General features: G+C 44.5%; 1 protein-coding gene across 3 annotated transcripts in view; it reads right to left on the bottom strand.

The window, feature by feature from the left end:
* The window catches only part of STK32B (serine/threonine kinase 32B), a 348,577-nt gene that overhangs the window by 112,708 nt on the left and 216,047 nt on the right, over positions 1-19,822 (bottom strand). For all 3 annotated transcript variants that reach the window (XM_027103382.1, XM_027103383.1, XM_027103384.1), the window contains one exon: positions 11,631-11,804. In XM_027103382.1, coding sequence (XP_026959183.1) covers positions 11,631-11,804 — 174 coding nt within the window. The remainder of the gene's footprint in view (positions 1-11,630; positions 11,805-19,822) is intronic.

The raw sequence follows: 19,822 nt of genomic DNA, 5'->3' as shown, positions 1-19,822 counted from the left end.
TCGTACTTTGCTGCAGCAGCCACAGGAAACGAATGTGATGATGTAGAAGATGCTCAACACCAATTCCTTATATCCCTCTTTTCCTCACTTCTCCTCAGACCATTATTCTGAGAGGCTGGATTCCAGGTATGGGTTAGGGCCTCTTCTCTTAGGTGCTGGGCCACTGTGTGCTGAAAGGTGAGTGCAGGGGTGGGGCTCACTCCCTCTTGTTTCTCTCTTCCTTGTGGTCAGAGATGAAGCCCTACAGATGACCTCTTCACCGACTGACCACCTCTTCCCGTCCAGGGGTGAGGCCGGTCCGGGCCCATGTGGGGTGTGAGTCTGCTCAGCACTTGCCACGGATCCAACCATCCCTATTGCCCACCTATCTCTGAGGCATCCTCCTGGGCACTAGGGAGATGCAGCCACCTGGCCTCTGGTTTGAAGGTGCTGAGTCCTAATTAGCTCAGTGGGATGATGCTCCACAGCGTCTGGCTCTGCCCCTAGAAATGCCTTATTTTGAGGTTTGGGGCCCAAGCCCAGCTATAAATAAAGTGGTACTCAGGTTTTCCATAGGGTTGCATTCTTCAGGGAAGCCGTGTGTTTGCAAAGCTGTTGGTTTGGGGCAGGGCTCAAGGATGATATCCCCTAATGCAGTAATTCTCATCCAGGGATGATGTTGTCTTCCAAGGCACATTTGACAATGTCTGGGGACATTTTTGATTGTCATAACTTGGCGGGGAAGGAGAGGTAGGGCTCTAGGCATTTAGCAGGTAGAAGACAGGGATGCAGCTAAATACAGTACACAGGACAGTTCCCACCACAAAGAATTATCTGGACCAAAATATCAACAGTGTTGATATGCAGAAAACCTTCCCTGTGGCTTTCAGAATTCCATTGTGAGTTCTGACAGATGGGAATAAGCTAAACAGGTGGATAGGGTAAGTAAAAGCATTTCTTAAAGAGAGATCATCATGCAAAGGAAAAACAGAGGTGGAAGACAGCATGACCTTGGGAGAAAAGCAGAGTCTGGGACAAGTGGACTGCAAAGGTCTATGGGCGGAACCAGAGGAGGGGGATGCAAGAGATGAGGCTGGAGAGATGGGCAAGAGTAAGGCCCTCAAATGTCATCATCATCTTCTTCATCTTCATCATGACCTTCATCAACACACCATCATCATCACCATCATCATCATCAATATCATCACCACCATCATCATCATCACCATCACCAGTAACCTTTGTCACAGAAGATCACATTTATTGAACACTTACTAGGTACTAAATTTAAACACGCAACACACATTATTTCAGTTTGTTCTTTCAACACCCCAGGGTAGTAGAGTATTGGTTTCCTGCAGCTGCTGTAACAAATGACCACAAACTTAGTGACTTAAAATCACAAAATTTATTACCTTATATTTTGTATGCCAGTCAGAGGTCTGATGCAGAGTCAAGGTTTCAGCAGGGCTGCTTTCCTTCTGGAGGCTCTTGGGGAGAATCTGTTTCCTTCCTTTTCCCAGCTTCTAGAGGCCGCCTGCCTTTCCTCGCTCATGGCCCCTTTCCCCATCATCAAGGCCAGAAAAGAATGTATTGAGGGTTGAGTCCTTCTCACACTGCATCCCTCTGACCTCTTCTTGTGCCTGCTCTTCCACTTTTAAAGAACCTTGTGATTCCACTGGGCCATCTGGACAATCCAGGGCAATCTCCCCATCTCAGGGACAGCAGATGAGCAACCTTCATCCACTGGCACCCTTAATTCCCCTTTGCCATGGAACATAACATGTTCACAGGGTTCAGTAATTAGGATGTGGACATCTTGTGGGGAGGACATTTTCCTGTCCACCACCATTTTTGTCTACAGGTGATAAACCAGAGCTTCAGAGCAATCAGATGCTGTGCCTGAGCTCACAGCATGGAAGCCTCCTCTATCTTAGCAGAATCCAGGTTTTTCACCACTGTGCTTTCCTGCTCTTTGCTCCCGAAAACAAGGAGCTTCACTTGCTAAATACTTCACGTGTGCCTGACACTCCACCTGCATCACGTCATTCTGTTGGCGATCGCTCCTCTTGTTAACAGAGAAGCAGACTCAAGTCAGAGACGTAATGGACTTACTAAGGTCTCCTGCGGCTGGACCACAATGTCAGAACTCTCAGCACTACTCCTTACGATGGGAGCGGTGGGCCAGGACCCTGCCTACATGCAGGAGATGCCCTTGACCCCTCCCCTACGGTCAGGTACGAAGTCTGGTTTCTCCTCTTCACAATCTCATTCCCTGTGTCCCACCACTGTGGTCAGAGGTTGGGATTGTTTGTTTACAAATTCCACTGGTCATCAAATGGGACCCAAACTGGGAGCCAGAGACAGCAGGCTACTGCGAAGACTCAGCCAAAGCCACTGAAGCCACAGGTTAGGAAATTGTTCACTTCCACTGCCATTACATGAGGGACAAGCCTTTGCCAAAGATGACATAGGATTAGCAGCCTGGTCATATTTCACCCCTTGGCACAATCCCTGTCCCTACAGCTTAGAGGCATTTGTTTTCCAATAAACTGATTTCGGCCACTGAAAACCAACACCCCACCTCACTCTGCACACAGCTCCCTGGGAAATGCATGTAGGCCATGTTGCCAGATTATCAGGAATTAAGACAGTTTCTCTTTCCAGAGTTCAGGAGGCACAAGCATAAGGAAGTGAGTCTATTTACCAAAAGAAAAAAAAATCATAAACACACAAGCATTCCAAAGTAAGGACAGGAACGCTAGCCCCATCAGTTCGTACAACCCAAGCTGAAAACTGGTGCTGCCCCACAAGATAATGAGCAACTCATCTGGCAATGCCAAGGGCTTCAGGGACGGAGGAGGTTGAATATTGCCACAAAAAATAGAGCTATATTTGTATGTGAACACAACAACAAAAGGTATCACCTTTTCCTGAGAGTCAGTCACATGAGTTTTCCTTCACAAAAGCCTGGGTAATAGAAAGATTCTATGTGTAAATATGATGAGAGAACTTGACTGCCAATTATTATCAGTATAGAGACAGTAAGAGCTTGGTGACTTGAGGCGTCCACTTAGTGTTTGCTCCCAGGCAAGTTATTTATTCCCTGAGACTCAATGATCCCACCTGTAAAATGGGGCTGATAATGGGCCCCACCTCTGTTGGCTGGTGTTGGGATTAGGTGAGATCATACCTGCAAAGTACTTAAAACAGAGCCTGGCACAAGCAAAGTGCTCAGCAAATTTTTATCTCCATCATGGGTGTAGCATCTTACAAACAATGATTTCTATTTTGTTACCTACCAATCCCAGGTTTCAAAATATGGGGATGATCCACTGCACTTAAATTCTTACTGTACGTAAATATGAACAAAGCTCAGTTCCAAGCCCTGCCCCAGTGAGTAATCTCCTTCTCATACTATTCGCACCCAAAGACACACAATGCCAAAAATCTCGTGTGTGTGCGTGCATATGCACATGCTTCATTTCCTTTTTACCTGTTAATATTTTTAAATTAAGTTGTCCACAGGGAATAGGAATGGTGAATTCAAAGTGGAAGTTTGAAGCATATGCTGTAAATAAGTGAAAATCCTCAAAATAATGGGAGAATTATTTTTCACTTGCACACTTTTTAATCTTTTGAACTTTATAACACGTACACATACTCTCTATTAAAAAATAAGGCCTGGACTTGACGCTAACAAAACCCATAGTAAAAAAAAATTTTTACTTCTTTATTTTCTCAGTTTATTCAATAAAGTGACAAAAAATTGTAATAGGGAAGAACTTTGTATTCTACTACAGGTTACTCACTAAAGGGATGTTAAAGTATGCATAATGGTCCATCTCTGGGAACCCTGTCTCCCAGGTAACGGGCATTAAGCTAAAATACCTTTGTTTAGCTCACAGGAAACATCCTGACCAGGCCCACCTATGAATGACAGCAGCAAGGAGAAAATGAACACATCCCCTCCAGAGGCTGACCAGAACCAGGCAATGTTTGGCTTTATTCCCTCCCCTTTTAGTGTAAAAGAAGCCTGAATTCTAACTCAGGCAAGATGGTTCTTTGGGACACGAGTCCACCATCTTCTCGGTCTGCTGGTTTTCCTAATAAAGTCACTCTTCCTTGCCTCCTCAACTCATCTCTTGATTTTTTGGCCTGTTGTGTGGTGAGCAGTATGCGCTTGAATTCGTTAACAAAATGATAAACTTTATATAACTTAGCATTTGTATACTTATTTTCTAGACAATTTGTAGAACTGAGAAGTGGCTTTGAAAAGCTTGCTCATCTCAAAGATAATGCTAATTTAAAGAAAGGTGCTTGCTAGTGTTCCAGGATTGAACTATTATTTTTCCTAAAGATAAAAAGGAAAAGAAAAAGATTTCTGACAAAGCCCATAAAGAAGCCCTCAATAAAATTTATACTTAGCTTTAATGATAGAGAGGGCTTCACAAATATTTGACTCATTAAGCAGATATTTTCTCAAGGCTGAATACTTTCAATAAACAACTCCAGAGGCTTCCCTGGTGGCGTAGTGGTTGACAGTCCGCCTGCTGATGCAGGGGACACGGGTTCGTGCCCCGGTCCGGGAAGATCCCACATGCCGCGGGGCGGCTGGGCCCGTGAGCCATGGCCGCTGAGCCTGCGCATCCGGAGCCTGTGCTCCGCAACGGGAGAGGCCACAACAGTGAGAGGCCCGCGTACCACACACACACACACAAAACAACTCCAAGGCGGAGCTGAAGATGCTTCTCATGTATCTGATGAGATTTCTGCCCTGGAAAGGAAGCTTGTGAGTCTGATGAAGTGAAGGACCACTGGGATTACAAACCTTTGAGACTGTGAGTTAATTTTCATGTGATGCAGGTTCAGGGCTGGAAGCAAAATAAAATGCACTATATAAATAATCAGACTTCATTGAGAGATTTTCCTAAGGGAGTAAAGGACACTGCCCTAGGACTTTCAGGAATTTTCAGACCACAGTTTGGTAGAAGTAACCTCACTGGTGAAAATTTTTCTTCAAAAGGAGTTTGAAAATGTTGCCCCAAACCCACTTCGATTAGCATTTAGATCACTGCTCTGTTCAAAACAGTGAACAAGCTTGCTGTTTATGGGCTCATATTTATGAGTGGATTGGATCTAAAAATAAAAAGACAAGGGAGAGAATTACTGGTGCCGTGAACCTCACCTGAACCATGAGCTCTCTTCAAATCTGCTCATTTCTCCCAAATTGATAGATAATGCAACAGCACCTGCCACTGACCAAGGAGACTCCAAGAAGCCTTTATTGTTCATTTCCTTTATTTTTCTGATGAAATGTAGTTCTTCAAAGCACTACTTTATGTATCAAAAGAATTATGATTACATATTGCAGTGGAACTTGGAGAAATTTTTAACATCAAACATGAGATTTCAAAGGAATTTCATGCTTGTGCATGGCTACTTTGGGCCCCACCAGAAATTTTCAAAAGGCTGACTCCTCAGATATCAAGGGATATTTGGGCAGAAAAGTTACAGGAAGCACTGCAAGATTTGGGTAGTGACTTATTGAATTTGAACTTGTATTTTCAAGTAATTTCAAGTAAGGCGTGTCTTTCATTTCTTTCTTTAGTATTTCTTCATTGATTCAATATGTAGTTATGGAGCACTTCCTCTGTGCCAGGCAGTGAGTCAGGGGTGACCTCAGGCTAGGGGCGTCACCATCAGAATCCTCCCTTGCTTCATGGGCACTGCTGGAAGAGCCTTCCTCAGGGGCGCTTGGGAGGAGTCGATGAGATCCATCCATGCATATTTTTATGTTCAGATGTGCAAGCACCCTCATTCATATAAGGGTTTTATAAACAGTTCAATGCAGAAAGCCAGGATAGCATGTGCTCATCAGCATGGGATCTGGGGTCAGAGTGTCTTGGTTTGAAACCTGGTTCCATGACCTGCCAGCTGTGTGCCAGAGTGCAAATCGCCCAATTGCTCTGAAAAATTAGGATAATCCTAGTACCTAGCCCATTTGATTGATGTGAGAATTAAATGAGATATTTGTATGTATATGAATATACACACATATGCATATATATGCACACACATATGTAAACAAACACATGCGTGTATGTGTGTGTGTGTGTGTGTGTATATATATATATATATATATATATATATATATAGTTTAAAGTAGTGCTGACACACAGGAGCTTAACAAACTTGATTCACTGTCACTGTTGTTAGTCATCTGCTCTTCTGCATGACCTGGCCCTTCTGGGTAGCTAGTCCAGTAACCAGCTCTGGCTGAAGAGCACCCCCGGGGAGGTGCCTTCGGTGAACGTCATTCTCGATTACCAGTTGGACCACATCACTCCCAAGCTTCAACCCATCAATGACTGACACCAGCCGGAGCCTCAGGAAGTGCTCCCTGCCGAGCTGACCAGCTCAGGCTCTGCCCACCCAGGCCTCTCAGTAGGAGCCTGTCTGCCCAGTGCCTCCAGCGTTCCTCTTCTCTGGGCTAATGCCTATTTGTCCCACAAATCATATTTGCGTGTCCCAGAGGAAGCCTTGCCAGCCTCCTCTGTGTCCCCTGCTCTGCCCCCCACCTCAGTCTGGGCTGGGTGCCCTCCTCAGAGGTTCTGCCCGCCACTGTGTGGTGTCCTGTCCTGGGTCCCCTCTCCCCCTCGGACTGCAGTAATTTGGCCCCTAGAGTGGTTGTCTCTTCCACCCAGGGAATCTGCGCAGGTGCAGGCGAAGGGTCCCACCCATCATTTTCTTCCCGGGGCTGGCACACTTCTTGGCCCAGAGTGTTTTGAAAGAACGAAGGGCCAACTCAAGTGCTCTAAAAAGTAAAACTTCTAATTGTTTTAAGACAATGATTTATTTTGAACCCACAATGGTGTTTTCCCGCTTATGCACTTTCAAGCTCACTGGGTTATACTCTGAAATACCTTTTATTTTCTACAGATCTACATCATCCTCAAAGGATGGAGATCTGTCACCGCTAAGTATAAACGAACACCTGGTTTCAAAATCAATTCCCTCAGATGAAAGAAAGAGGAATGAGGCACCTAAAAGGCCCCAGACACAGTTAAATCCTTTATGAACATTTTCTCATGGAATTTGCATCTCATGGAATTTGTGAAGTAGGTGTCATCAGGCCCATTGTACAGATTAGGAAATGGAAGTCCATCAACCTAAGTCACACGTCCAAGTCCACCAAGATGGAAGATAGAAATTCTTGGCAATTCAACTCAGGCTTGCATTTGTGGAATGATTCTGCCACTTGCAAGTGTGGCTACTTGGAAAGAAGCAACATTCATCAGTCTGTATAAAATATGGCATTGACAGCGCCTTGTACATATGCAGTAGGGGACTTACATATTCAGCTGTTGAATGAATACAAAACATTGCACAACATTATCTTATATCCCTATGCACAATGTGTACAGACACACATAATTTCAAGTCTGTACATACATACACAATGAAAAAGAGATTTATTGAACCATATGGGAGGGGGGAAAAAAACCCTGACTCAAATTTCTGCCAAGTCTGTAAGTTTAGAAATGGTAAGGTAATTCCATTTACCATATGGGAGGGGGAAAAAAACCCTGACTCAAATTTCTGTCAAGTCTGTAAGTTTAGAAATGGTAAGGTAATTCCATTTACTTTTAGTGGATTGTTAAAAATTTCCTTACATTGTTGGATAGTTCCTTTTCTCTCAGGTAGATCTGGAATCTGAGGGCAGATGACCCCACAGAGAGCAACATAAAAACATTTTTGAAATACAATGAAATGGTTCCGAACCACCATGCTCTCATGTGACAGCTCCATTTTCCGCCTGGTCTACCGTCAGCTCTGCTCTGGGATGTTGGCATCTGTCTCACCAAGGTCCACATGACTCAGTGTGTGTGGGGATGTAGGCAAATAGATCATCTATTACACACTAGCGGAGGAAGGACTGTGATAATGGGTGAATGACACTTGTACAATAGGTTGGTAAAGAACTCGCTCCTTTCATTGCCTTCAAAGAAGCCCAGCCAGCCCACAGAGGCTACTCTGGTATAGGGTGACCTTCCTTAACAAATATAGCACAGTGCTTATAAACCCAGATTCCACAGCCAGAATGCCTGTGGGCAAAAGCTAGTCAATGACTGTGTGAATGAACAATGGACCTCAGTGAATACTCTGCATCACACTGAACAGTCCCTTTACTCCTGTTCGACCAGGGCTGCTGCTGCTACTATTACTACTACTACTGTTACGACTGGGACTACTACACTTCCTCCTCCTTCCCCCTTCCTCCTCTTTCTACCTCTCCTCCCCCTCCTTCCTCGTCTTCATTTGCATTTTGTTACGTTTGTTACTATTTGTGTCAAAATGATACAGAGGAATAGTTCCAAGAATCAAATTGTGCTGAAAGTTTTGTTACAATATAGCGACAATCCCTATCACTTTCTCCTTGATTTCTCCCTCTCCGTCCATTTATCTCACCCAGGCTATAATTTTGGTATTTAGCTCCTTATCTTGAAATGACTGATGTACAGGACTCCTTGACTTTTCAATTTCCGGCTCTATCTGCTGGCTTCCCACTATGGAAGATGAGTATGTAGCAGTCTTTCCTTCGTGTGTCCCCACAAGACACAGTCATCTTCCCATTTCCTCACTTCATCTAATGGGGTATTATTGTATTTTTGGTTAGGTCAATTTTTAGGGGTTAGGTGATTATGATTAAGCATGCTACGCAGAGATGATTCATGTAGTAAATTGTATGATATGCAATGTCCTGTCCAACACTTTCATTCCCTGGAGTTAAAAATTATCTTCTATTTATTGCTGAGTTTTTTCCCTGAACTTCTCATTTATTCAACTTCAGATTCTTTGCCAAATAAATAAATATCTCAAGGCAGCCAGATGTCTTAGGAATTCTATCAGCTCGCTCTTCCTGAAGAAGTCTCTCCCAGGGACTTCTGATCTGACTCCAATCAGAACTGGTCATGGTCTACACCGCAGGCACAGCTGACATCCTTGACCCACCCATCATCCGGAAGATTTCCTTTGTCTCTCTCTTCTTTGCTGGAGCTCCAGCTTTCCGTATTCCATTTCTTCCTCCTTGATTTAGTCATTCATTTTAGTGGAGTCCATGTCATTTTCTAACAGCTACTTTAGAAAAGGTATATGAGAAGTATATTTTTTGAGACCTTGAACTTGTGAAAACGTACATCTCACATTTGATCGATAAGCATGTTTCCACTGCCTTCTGGTGTTTGATAATCCCAAACTATTGTTCTATAGTGCAACCTTATTGGATCCAAAGTTTGTTTTGATGTATGTCTGTTTCTAGTCACTGTATCCTTGGTGGACCCTTCAGTCTGGAAATTCATATATTTCAGGTCCAGGAGATTTGCTTTACTTCATTGATGATTTCTTCCCCTATGTTTCTGTTTTCTCACTTTTCTTTCTTCCCTCTCTCCCTCCCTCCCTCCCTCCCTTCCTTCCTTCCTTCCTTCCTTCCTTCCCTTCTATCTCTCTCTCCCTCTTCCTTCCTTCTCTCTCTCTCTGATACTGAACTTACTGTACTGGTCCTCTAATTTTCTTATATTTTCTTTTTGTCTTTTTATTCTACTGTGCACAGGATATCTTCAAGCTTTATCTTCCAACACATTTATCTTTTGAATTTTTCATTTCTACATTCATATTTTTAATTTATAAGAGCTCTGATCTGATGTTTGTCCTTTGAATTTTAAATACACATAGTACTTCTTATTTTACGATTGCAAAAATCTTTTCATCCCGCTGAAAATACTGATCATAGCTCTTTTGATAGTGTCTTCTCCTGGCAGAGTCTCTGTTTATTCCAAGCCTTTTTTCTTTTTCCATTTGACTGCGTGGCTCTCACTCTCCATGTTAGAAGATTTCTCTGGATGTCTGATAATCTTTAGTTGTCACTAACTTAGTTGGGAGCTTATAACAAATGAGCAGGGCTTGCTGACCCTGAACTACACTCCAAGGGTCTTGGGGAACTTCCGATGTCTAAATCTCTTTCCTCTTGGCTCAGCCAAACCCCCACTGAAATCATTCAGGTGTCCATTCAGGAGGAGGAAGGCCTGAGCCCAGCTGGAAGTGGGGAGGGTGTGTTATCTGAGCATCTGGTATGGATGTGTCTACGTAGTGGTGCTATTTTCAGTACCATATCCCAACTCAAGAGGCTTGATGTCTTTCAGTCCAGACACTCTCTATTTTACTCTCCTGAGGGAACAAACCTTCAGTCTTCTGCTTGGAAGAGGAAGGGACAGCCATCCAGTTATTCAGGATGGGTAAGCAGATTGGGGGTTCTCAGTACATCTTAAAAGGCTTTCAAACAATGAACCTCATTTTAGCCCCTCTTTTACCCCCTCTTCCGCCTTCCATCGATACTGATAACTCCCCATTCCTGAGCCTCGCGGGGGATTCTTTAGTGCCTATCAATTCATGGTTCTTCCCAGGGACAACTCAAAATTCAGTTTCTGGCATCCTAAGCCATTTACTACTCCATCTTCTTTCTAATCCCCCTCCCCACCATGTTTTGCTATAGTCTCCTCTTTAGTTTTCCCCATCCTTGTGAATTTACCATTTTTCAAACCCTCCTTACTGTCAATTTATGGAGATTTTAGAAAGGAGAAACCGTAAGTGTGTGTGTGCTTCGTCTACCGTCTTTACTCTCAAGCGCAAGTTCTTGTCTTTCCCAAGTCCTCCAAAACTGTATAAGTTAGAAGAAGATCCACTAGGCACAGTGCAAGACGATGGGTGAACAGATGTGGAGCTACTCACGCTGGCCCCCTCCTCTGTGGTCAGAGATAGGACTTTATTAACGAAACCATTGCTTTCTTTCTTTTTTTTTTTTTTTTGCGGTACGCGGGCCTCTCACTGCTGTGGCCTCTCCCGTTGCGGAGCACAGGCTCCGGACGCGCAGGCTCAGCGGCCATGGCTTACAGGCCCAGCCACTCCGCGGCATGTGAGATCCTCCTGGACCGGGGCACGAACCCGTGTCCCCTGCATCGGCAGGTGGACTGTCAACCACTACGCCACCAGGGAAGCCCAAACCATTGCTTTCTGAAGCCTCTCGCTGGCCTCCTGCCTCTGCAGTCAAACTTGCCTTGCTCACCAGGTTGGATGTGGTGGTGCTGTGCACAGGCAGGGAGAAGCAAAGGCCCTGAGGAAGCAGCAGAAACTCAGAGCTTATATCCAAAGCCCAGAGCCAGCACTGAAGCTTCCCAAGAGGAAGAAATCCTCCATGATACACAGCACTGATTTCAAAATAAGGAAAGGAATAGAGGAGAATCCCTCACATTCCCATCTCATGCCACTGTGACTTTTCTAACCTGACGCTAGAGGGACAGAACATTCCAGCCTCCCAAAGACACACCAGAATGGAGAAGCAAAGGCCGACCACCAGCCACGTCTCTAAGCAGTGGGGTACCAAGAGAGGAGGTTACACAGGCAGTGGGAGTGTTCCACCTCGATGCACGTGACAAGGGAGTAGGTAGAGAAGGTAAAAGCAATAAAGCTGTTCTGCTTTTTATGATCTCCATGTGCTGCCACTTCTCAAGAATGTCAGTGAGAAAATACTCTCGATGGCTGCAGACTCCTCCCAGCACACCCTCCCCCCAGCATCCCTCCAGCCGCCTGGTTACCTGTGGATGATGTGATACCTCTGCAGATACTCCAGGGCCAGGGCCAGCTCGCAGATGTAGAGCTTCACGGCCCCCTCTGTGAAATGTACATTCTGTTGCAGGTGGTAACGTAGATCCCCTCCCAGCAGTAGGTCCACGACCATGAACATGTCCTCCTCGTCCTGGAAGGAGTACCTAGGAGCACCGAGGGGCAGAGAAAGTTAGGGATGGAGATGACTCCAATGCCCTCAAGACCGATGCCCCCATTTTACAGAAGAGCAAACTGAGGCTCAGAGAGAGGCACTGATGCTGCCCAAATTACAGTGTTCTATGACAGAGCACCAGTCCTCTGGCTGACAAATGGCACTTGAACCAACACTGGACTCCAACAGGTTACTTTGGTTTTAGTATATGTTTTAATTAGATGTTGTCGGGACTTAAGTAGCGCGTCTCCAAAGCTGCAGCCCCCTCTCCACTCATTCCCCTGTCCTCCCCACACGTGCCGCTCCCTACAAGGATCTTGTTTCTGCAGCCTTTGAAGGCAGTGATGCTCTGGCAAGACACATCCAGGCTTTAAGGGAACTGGCGGTTTCTACTCACGTTGCTTCTCAGAACCCGGCCAGAGCCTAAGCCCTATGGAGAGGCCACGAGAAGGAAAACCAAGGCGCTCTGTTCAAGAGCCCCAGCTGAGCACTCAGTGACAGCCAGCGCCAACCAGTAGCCGTGAGAGTGAACCACCTTGGGAATTTGGATATTCTGCTGCAGTCCCAGCTGACATCACATGGAGCAGAAGAGCTGCCCCGATAAGCCCAGTCAACTTACAGAACATGAGATAATGAGATGGTTGTATTTTGAGCCACTAAGGTTTTGAGTGTCTTTTCCCCCCAAAGCAACAGAAGTTGCACTTAGGCCTTTTAAGGGCTGAAGCACCAACATAAAAACCCTGAGAACGGCGTTAAACAATTGTAAACTAGAATCACGCCATAAAATGTCGTCACGTTCCATACAGAACCACGAACTGTAATAAGGGCGTCACAGAATGACAGGATGTTGTCTTGGAGGCTTAGATCTGTGTCTCAGATCCTCGACTATTAGACCTGGGCCAGCCAGGCCATCCCCCTCGTTCGACAGAAGAGGGAAGAAGGGCCTCAGTGAGCCACCGTCAGGGTGAAAACAAGACAGACCCCCCCACTCCCACCGAGCTCTTACAACCACACACTGCTGAGATGCTGCTGTAACATGTACTTGCTGTGTTTCCCTGACCTGGGCATGCAGCCCTGAGGGGGGAGCCCGACTCGGCCACAGGAGAGGGGACAGACCATATGCTTACGGGATGAGGGATTCCAGGGGTGGAAGGAACCTTAAATGCCATCTAGTCCCACCCACCCTGTATTACAGAGACTGGGATCCAGAGACAGAAGAAATGGCTGCTCGAGTGTCACAGTTCTCCTTGTATGTCTCACCTGCTGTTTATACGGGTCGGGATCAAAGCAAGGAAGAGGGGGTGATATATTGTGACCCCTAACTGTAAATTTACCAGATGTTTACAGAGTACCTGTCCTGTGACAGGCATTGGGTGGTGTGCTGGGGACACTGGGACAAAGCAATTGTCCTCACTCTGAAGGGGCACACAGTCCCCTAGGAGAGAAGGGCTAAGTCAACAGTCAGTGGTCATGCAGGGGAACAGGGGCTCTAGAAATCTCTCTGGGGTGCAGTGGGCATGTGGAAGGAGGAAGTCAGCTCTCCAGCAACTGAGGTGGGTGGAAAGGTCTTTGCAGATGAAGGGTACTCTGGGTCTGGGACACACAGGGACTGTGACCCAGACAGAAGGACAGCATGAACCTTCTGGTGCTGGGAGTCCAGGACTCTGTAGGGTCTTGGGGACAGCACCTCCCATCCCCCCAGTTTCAGCATCTTAGCCACTGACAACCCAAGGGTGATGATGCAGACCAGCCTCTTCCATTCTCTTTCAGGCTCACTTCAGGGCTGGAGCAGTGGCTGCCTGCCCAGTCAGGAAAGAGGTGGTCCAGGGGCTTGTGGGGGTGCCCAGGGCCACCTGGAGGGCACCAGCTGGACTTTATATTTGCTTCAGGACAAGTATAAGCTGTCTAGTGCGTGATCACTGCCCCAATTGATGCACTGCAGGAGTTGGATGCTCGAGAAGAGGTTAAAAAATAAAGCTTGCCCAGGAGCCTTGCCCAAGGTAGGCTCCCAGCCTGGAGGCACTGGCCTTTTCCAGACACTATTTTTTCTGGGTGGACTATCTGGGCCCATGCAAGGATGGAGAGAATCAAATAAAGATGCACTTGACACACTGGAGCATGGAGCAGGTAACCAAGGGCCTCTTTAGCGAACTCTGTAAAAGCCACGCTTCAATCTGTCTTTCAACATGGTCATAGCCATCTGTATTAACCTTTTCTCTTTCATGGGAATTTTAAAATAAATGTATCTTGTTTCTTGAAAAACTCTGACTTTTGTTGGAATTATGTTTAATTTACAAATTAAAGAGAATTAATATTTTTACGATGCTGGAACTTTCCAACCTTTCCATGAACGTGAAATATCTATTTATTCTGGTCTTCTTTTTATGTTTGTCAATAAAGTTTTATAATTTTCTACTTAAGGGCCTGGCAGGTATGCATTTTTTTATGACTTTAACTTTTTATTCTATATTGGAGTCTAGCTGATTAACAACATTGTGATAGTTTCAGGTACACAGCAAAGCGACTCAGCCATACATGTACATGTACCCATTCTCCCCCAGACTCCCTTCCCATCCAGGCTGCCACATAACATTGAGCAGAGTATTCTGATATTTTAAAATAAATTTTATTGCTATTGGGAAGATAATCTTTTAAAGTAAGGTGCACTAAATGGTCATTGCTAGGGGAAAATACACTCCGGAATTGCTAACGTTTATCTTAAATCTCGCAGCTTGGCTGACTTCTTAGTTATTAGTTCTAATACCTTTCATATATTTTTTCCACTTATTATATGAAGATGATTATGTATTCTACAAAAAACTCCCATGTGTATACTCTTGCGATCCTTATGCTGTTTACTTTTTCTTGTTTTATTTTACTACCCAGGACCTCCAGTAAAACATTGATTATAAGAGGTGATGCTGGGCATTTTTATCTTGTTCTGGAATTTAGTAAACTGTTTCTCCATTAAGTAAATTGTTTGCTGTAGATATTTGATGGATATCATTTATCCAGTTAAGAAAGTTGCTTTCTAGACTGCTAAGAATTTTTATCGGATGGGTTCAAAGGTTTTATTTTTTTTACATTAAACTGTCTTTGCATTTCTAGTCTAAACATTACTTGATAAACACACATATATATATATGTATATCTATATACATATATATGTGTATCTGTGTATTATATATAACATATATAATAATAAATAAATATATAAGTATATATTTATAATATATATTTTAATTTATAACATATAATATATATAATATAATGTATAATAAATATATATAAGTATATTATATATAACATATACTATATATATGTGTGTGTGTATATATATATATATATATATATTTTTTTTTTTTTTTTCTTTACTGGGTTCAGGTTTATTCATTTAGGATTTTTGCATCAAACGTTCCAAGTGACACTGGCCTATATTTTCCTACCTTTGTCCTGACCCTGTTTTGGTATCATGGTAATACTGGCTTTGTATGATGAAGTGATTTTGTTTTGTCTATGCTCAAGAAGAGTGGGGCTTCCCTGGTGGCGCAGTGGTTGCGAATCTGCCTGCCAACGCAGGGGACACGGGTTCGAGCCCTGGTCTGGGAGGATCCCACATGCCGCGGAGCAACTGGGCCTGTGAGCCACAACTAGTGAGCCTGCACGTCTGGAGCCTGTGCTCCGCAACAAGAGAGGCCGCCATAGTGAAAGGCCCGCGCACCGCGATGAAGAGCGGCCCCCGCTCGCCTCAACTAGAGAAAGCCCTCGCACAGAAACGAAGACCCAACACAGCAAAAATTAATTAATTAATTAATAAACTCCTACCCCCAACATCTTCTTTAAAAAAAAAAAAAAGAAGTGTACAAGAGACATCATCTGCTTGTAGCAAGTCTGGTGTCAAAACGCCCTCCATTCCCCCACTTATGATTCACCTGGGACTCTCCCCCCTCACTTAAGGCACACCTGCTGCAGCCGTCTGATGATTCCTGCTCCCCTCTCAACAAAAGATGACAACATGACTAGAAAGTTTACGCGCGTCCTCTGGCCACTGGTGTTGGTTCATCAGGCCCCCTCAGAGTGCTCCTGGGGTCAGTGTGTGGATGAGGACCTTGCTCTAGGTGTGCTCGGCTAGAAGCTGTAACTGAGGCTGTCTAGATCCTGTGGCCCAAAATGAAGATAAGACCCATCTGTAGAGTGAAGCTGCAGAGAGTCAAGCAGGGCTGAAGGGCTGAAAACAGAGAGAGGCCCTGCTGGAGGTGAGGGCTCCAGCCTGGGCGGAAGAGCGGTCCGTCCCTGAACTTCCTATTTACATGGGCAATGACTGTACTTTTTGATTTAAGCTACTTAACACTGTGTTTCTGTTACTTGGAATTGAAAGAGTCATCTGATGCATCTTTCCACGTATTTGCTACTGGAGATAAGGGTTTAGATGCTCAGAAAGAAATGACAGGAATCAGCTGTAATACGCTCCTACAGACGCTCAGTTTGTATTCTAATAGTTGATGGACTATTGAAACGCTGTGTTAATGACCAGTGAGTTCTTGCACCCTCAATTCACAGCTAAACTGTCAAAGGGAATCTCATTCAGTATTCCATCAGAACTTTTTGGAGGAGCAACATGAATTTTCAGGGGAGAAACTTGCAGACCAGAATGAATTCTAAAGAGAAAATCCCAAATGCAAAGATAGCGATAATTTAGGCAATAACTCAGATTATGGATCTTTCTCGCTGCAGATCCATCGTCACCCTGGGCCATGGACCCTACATTCTCCAGGAGACTCAATGTTATTATCGGAGAACAGAGAATGACCTTGCATTGATCTCTCTGTAGTTTTGTGCCGTTCCACAGCTCTGTGCCATTGCCTCTTTTGCTTCTTATTGGACTGGAATTATAATTATGTTCTCATGATGCCGGTGCATATTGTCATGGAAATGATGGAGATCACAAATGAAAAACCTGCACTTGATTGCAGTAATGCTGACCATGGAGAAATCTGGATAATTAGGCTCAATATGCAAGATCAAAGAAGGTCAGGAGCTGGGATGGCATCAGTCCTGGCCTGGACATTGATGTAGGCCAACATGAAGAATCCAACATCCTTTGGGTTTTTAAAAAAATGTATTAATTTCCTACCTTATTCCAAAACGGACTAAAAGTGACTTGCAAAATACATATAACAAAGTACAATTAAAAATAAGTAAGCCACAGACCAAGTCAAAGAATAATAAAGGAATACAAGAAAATGGTTGCAGGCAAAAATGCCCAAAGAACTTGCCTGCTTGCCTGAAGTAGGCCATCAATGCATTTCTAACCTTCCCAGCAACGAGAGCAAAGTGAGAATCACGACCAGCTTCATGATTCAAGGGTCAAAGTGAAAAAACAAATCAATTGTTTATTTTTATGTTTCATTGTTTATTGCTGGTGCAGAAGCCAGAGGGAACTCTCTCCCACTAGATTCTTATAAAGATGACATTCTGTAACGTGGTGATCAGTGAGCTATCTAAAATAGCTCTGAACAGAGTTGCAAGTTTAACGGGATTTTTGTATGATGTTCCTCAAGATAGACTGAATGCATCCAAGTCCAATTCCGTTAAAGCACTGCTACATGGGGCAACAGCAAAGTGGTCTGGGCGTCATGCTCACAGGTGAGCTTTCTTAATAAAAGAGATGCTGGTGAATGGCCTCAGGGACTACTTCACAAATATGAGCTCATGCACACACCAACAAACACCCAGTAGGCTTCTACTACGCATCCAGCCCTGTGCCAGAAGCTGGGATTCAGTGGGAGGAGTTGCCCCAATAGGTCACCTGAGTTTGCAATAATCATAAGGGGTCTGGAGTTTGATGTCCTGTGCCAGGACAAGTGCTCCCTGATGATCCATTGCTGCATTTCCATTTTTTGCACTTGGCCATGGACTTAACAGTCCCAAAGACACTCATTGTTGTCACTCTCTCATCCCTACCTGCTCCCTCACAATGCTCCCTAATCCCACCTCTCTACTCTTATCCATCATCCCCTTGCCAGTTTAGAGCAGTGGTTTCCAACCAGGGTTCCAGTGGGGACATCTGATGACATCCGGAGACATTTTTGGTTGTCACACTAGAAGGGATGCTGCTGGCATCTAGTGATTAGAGGCCAAGGATGCTGCTAAACATCCTACAATGAACAGGATGGCCCCATGACAAAGGATGATCTGCCTCGAATGTCCAGTTAGAGCATCTCCAGCGCTCCCTCTCACTTCATCTCACCTTGCCCAGTACCTGGTCTCTTCAACCAACCGTGTGTTATTAATGGCTGGGGAGGCATGGAAAGGAAAGGGACCTTCTGCAGGAAATCCTAAACCTTCTTAGTCTTCCAGCAGCGCAATGCTACTTGACCACTGGAAACAAATGCGTTTCTCTACTTTTCCTGAGGCAAAAGGAGTCAACTGCCCAGAGAGGACTCCGTGGGATGGTCATTCTGGAAGCCCTGGCAGCAGCACAAGCCACGTGTCTCCAACATTCATCTCCTCTGTCCTTAATCTGTCCACCCACAGGAACGAGGAGCCGAGCATCTCCTAAGACCAATTTCTGTCCAATTTGATCTTCGAGGGGGAGCAGATAGAGAGGGGGCCTCACCCACCATGCTCACTTCCAGCGATTCTCAGAGACTTAATATCCAGCAAGAGAGGAGCTAGAAATACCCTCTAGACTAAGAAATCCAATAATGGGATGCTGGGCCTTCCGTTAGCTCATGTCAGACAAATAAAAAGGAGCTTATCAAACCTGAACTGTGCTTGATATGTATGCCTTTAATAACATTCACAGTAATAAGCTGTTTTAAAAATTTTTAATTTGACTTCAGCCACAAAAGTCATCAAGCCATTCAAACACGTTAGCCCTCACTGTTCTCACACTAGGCTGATTCTGGCCCTGTCTCTGTCCCAGGAGATTACTGGTTAGTTTCCATCTGCTGCCTGTTAGCCAAGTGCCATGAAGGGGAGACTCTCAAATGCCATCCAGCTCCCCGGGCCAAGGTAGTTTAGGGCAGGAGAAATTGTGGGATGATGCAAAGGAAAGACGCAAGTCCACGGTCCTCCCCACCTGCCAGCTACACAGTGGGATTTGCAGACCCTCAAGTGTCATCTCTTTGTGTCAGTGCAGGACACTGTTCTTGTGGCTTAATGGTTTAATTTATAGATTAAATCTGTGCTCACTTCTGCTTACTTCTAAAAGTTTTGCGGTGTCTAACAAAGTAAGACTGATGGATGCGATGGAGAGGAAAAATGTGGAACAAGGGAGAGGCGAATGTTTTGTTCCCATGGACAAACTGATTGTGAGCATGGTTCAACCTCCTTCACAGGACAGAGCAACAAAGGCAATGCATAACAGACAACCCACTCTCACTGTCTGATTGAATGAGATGGAGCCAAACATCTCCCCTTGGGCTAAATTCCAAAAGAAATGTATAATTTGCATTCTTTACAAAGAGGAGGCATGGAGTAAGAAATAGGAAGCAAATAATGGTAACTCACACTTGTGGAGTGTTTCCTATGCACATTCCAATATTCATGAGAGATACTGGTCTGTAGTTTTCTTTCACTGCACTGTCTTTTAAAAAATTATTTATTTATACAGTAGGTCTTTGTTGGTTATCTGTTTTAAATATAGCAGTGTGTACATGTCAACCCCAAACTGCCAATCTATCCCTCCCTTCCACCCTTCCCCCCAGTAACCATAAATTCATCCTCTAAGTCTGTGAGTGTGTTTTTCTTTTGTAAATAAGGTCACTTGTATCATCATATTTTTTTTAGGTTCCTCATATAAGTGATATCATATGGTATTTGCCTTTGTCTGACTTACTTCACTTAGTATGATAATATCGAGGTCCATCCATGCTGCTGCAAATGGCATTATTTCATTCTTTTTAATGGCTGAGTAATATTCCATTGTATATATGTACCACATCTTGGTGGACATTTAGGTTGCTTCCATGTCTTGGCTATTGTAAACAGTGCTGCAATGAATAC

This window comes from Aethalodelphis obliquidens, unplaced genomic scaffold, assembly GCF_003676395.1.
Source record: "Aethalodelphis obliquidens isolate GAN/ISIS:26980383/991018 unplaced genomic scaffold, ASM367639v1 scaffold6, whole genome shotgun sequence".
NCBI lineage: Eukaryota > Metazoa > Chordata > Mammalia > Artiodactyla > Delphinidae > Aethalodelphis > Aethalodelphis obliquidens.
Note: the sequence above shows the minus strand (reverse complement) of the source record. Positions and strands in the feature narration are given on the sequence as shown.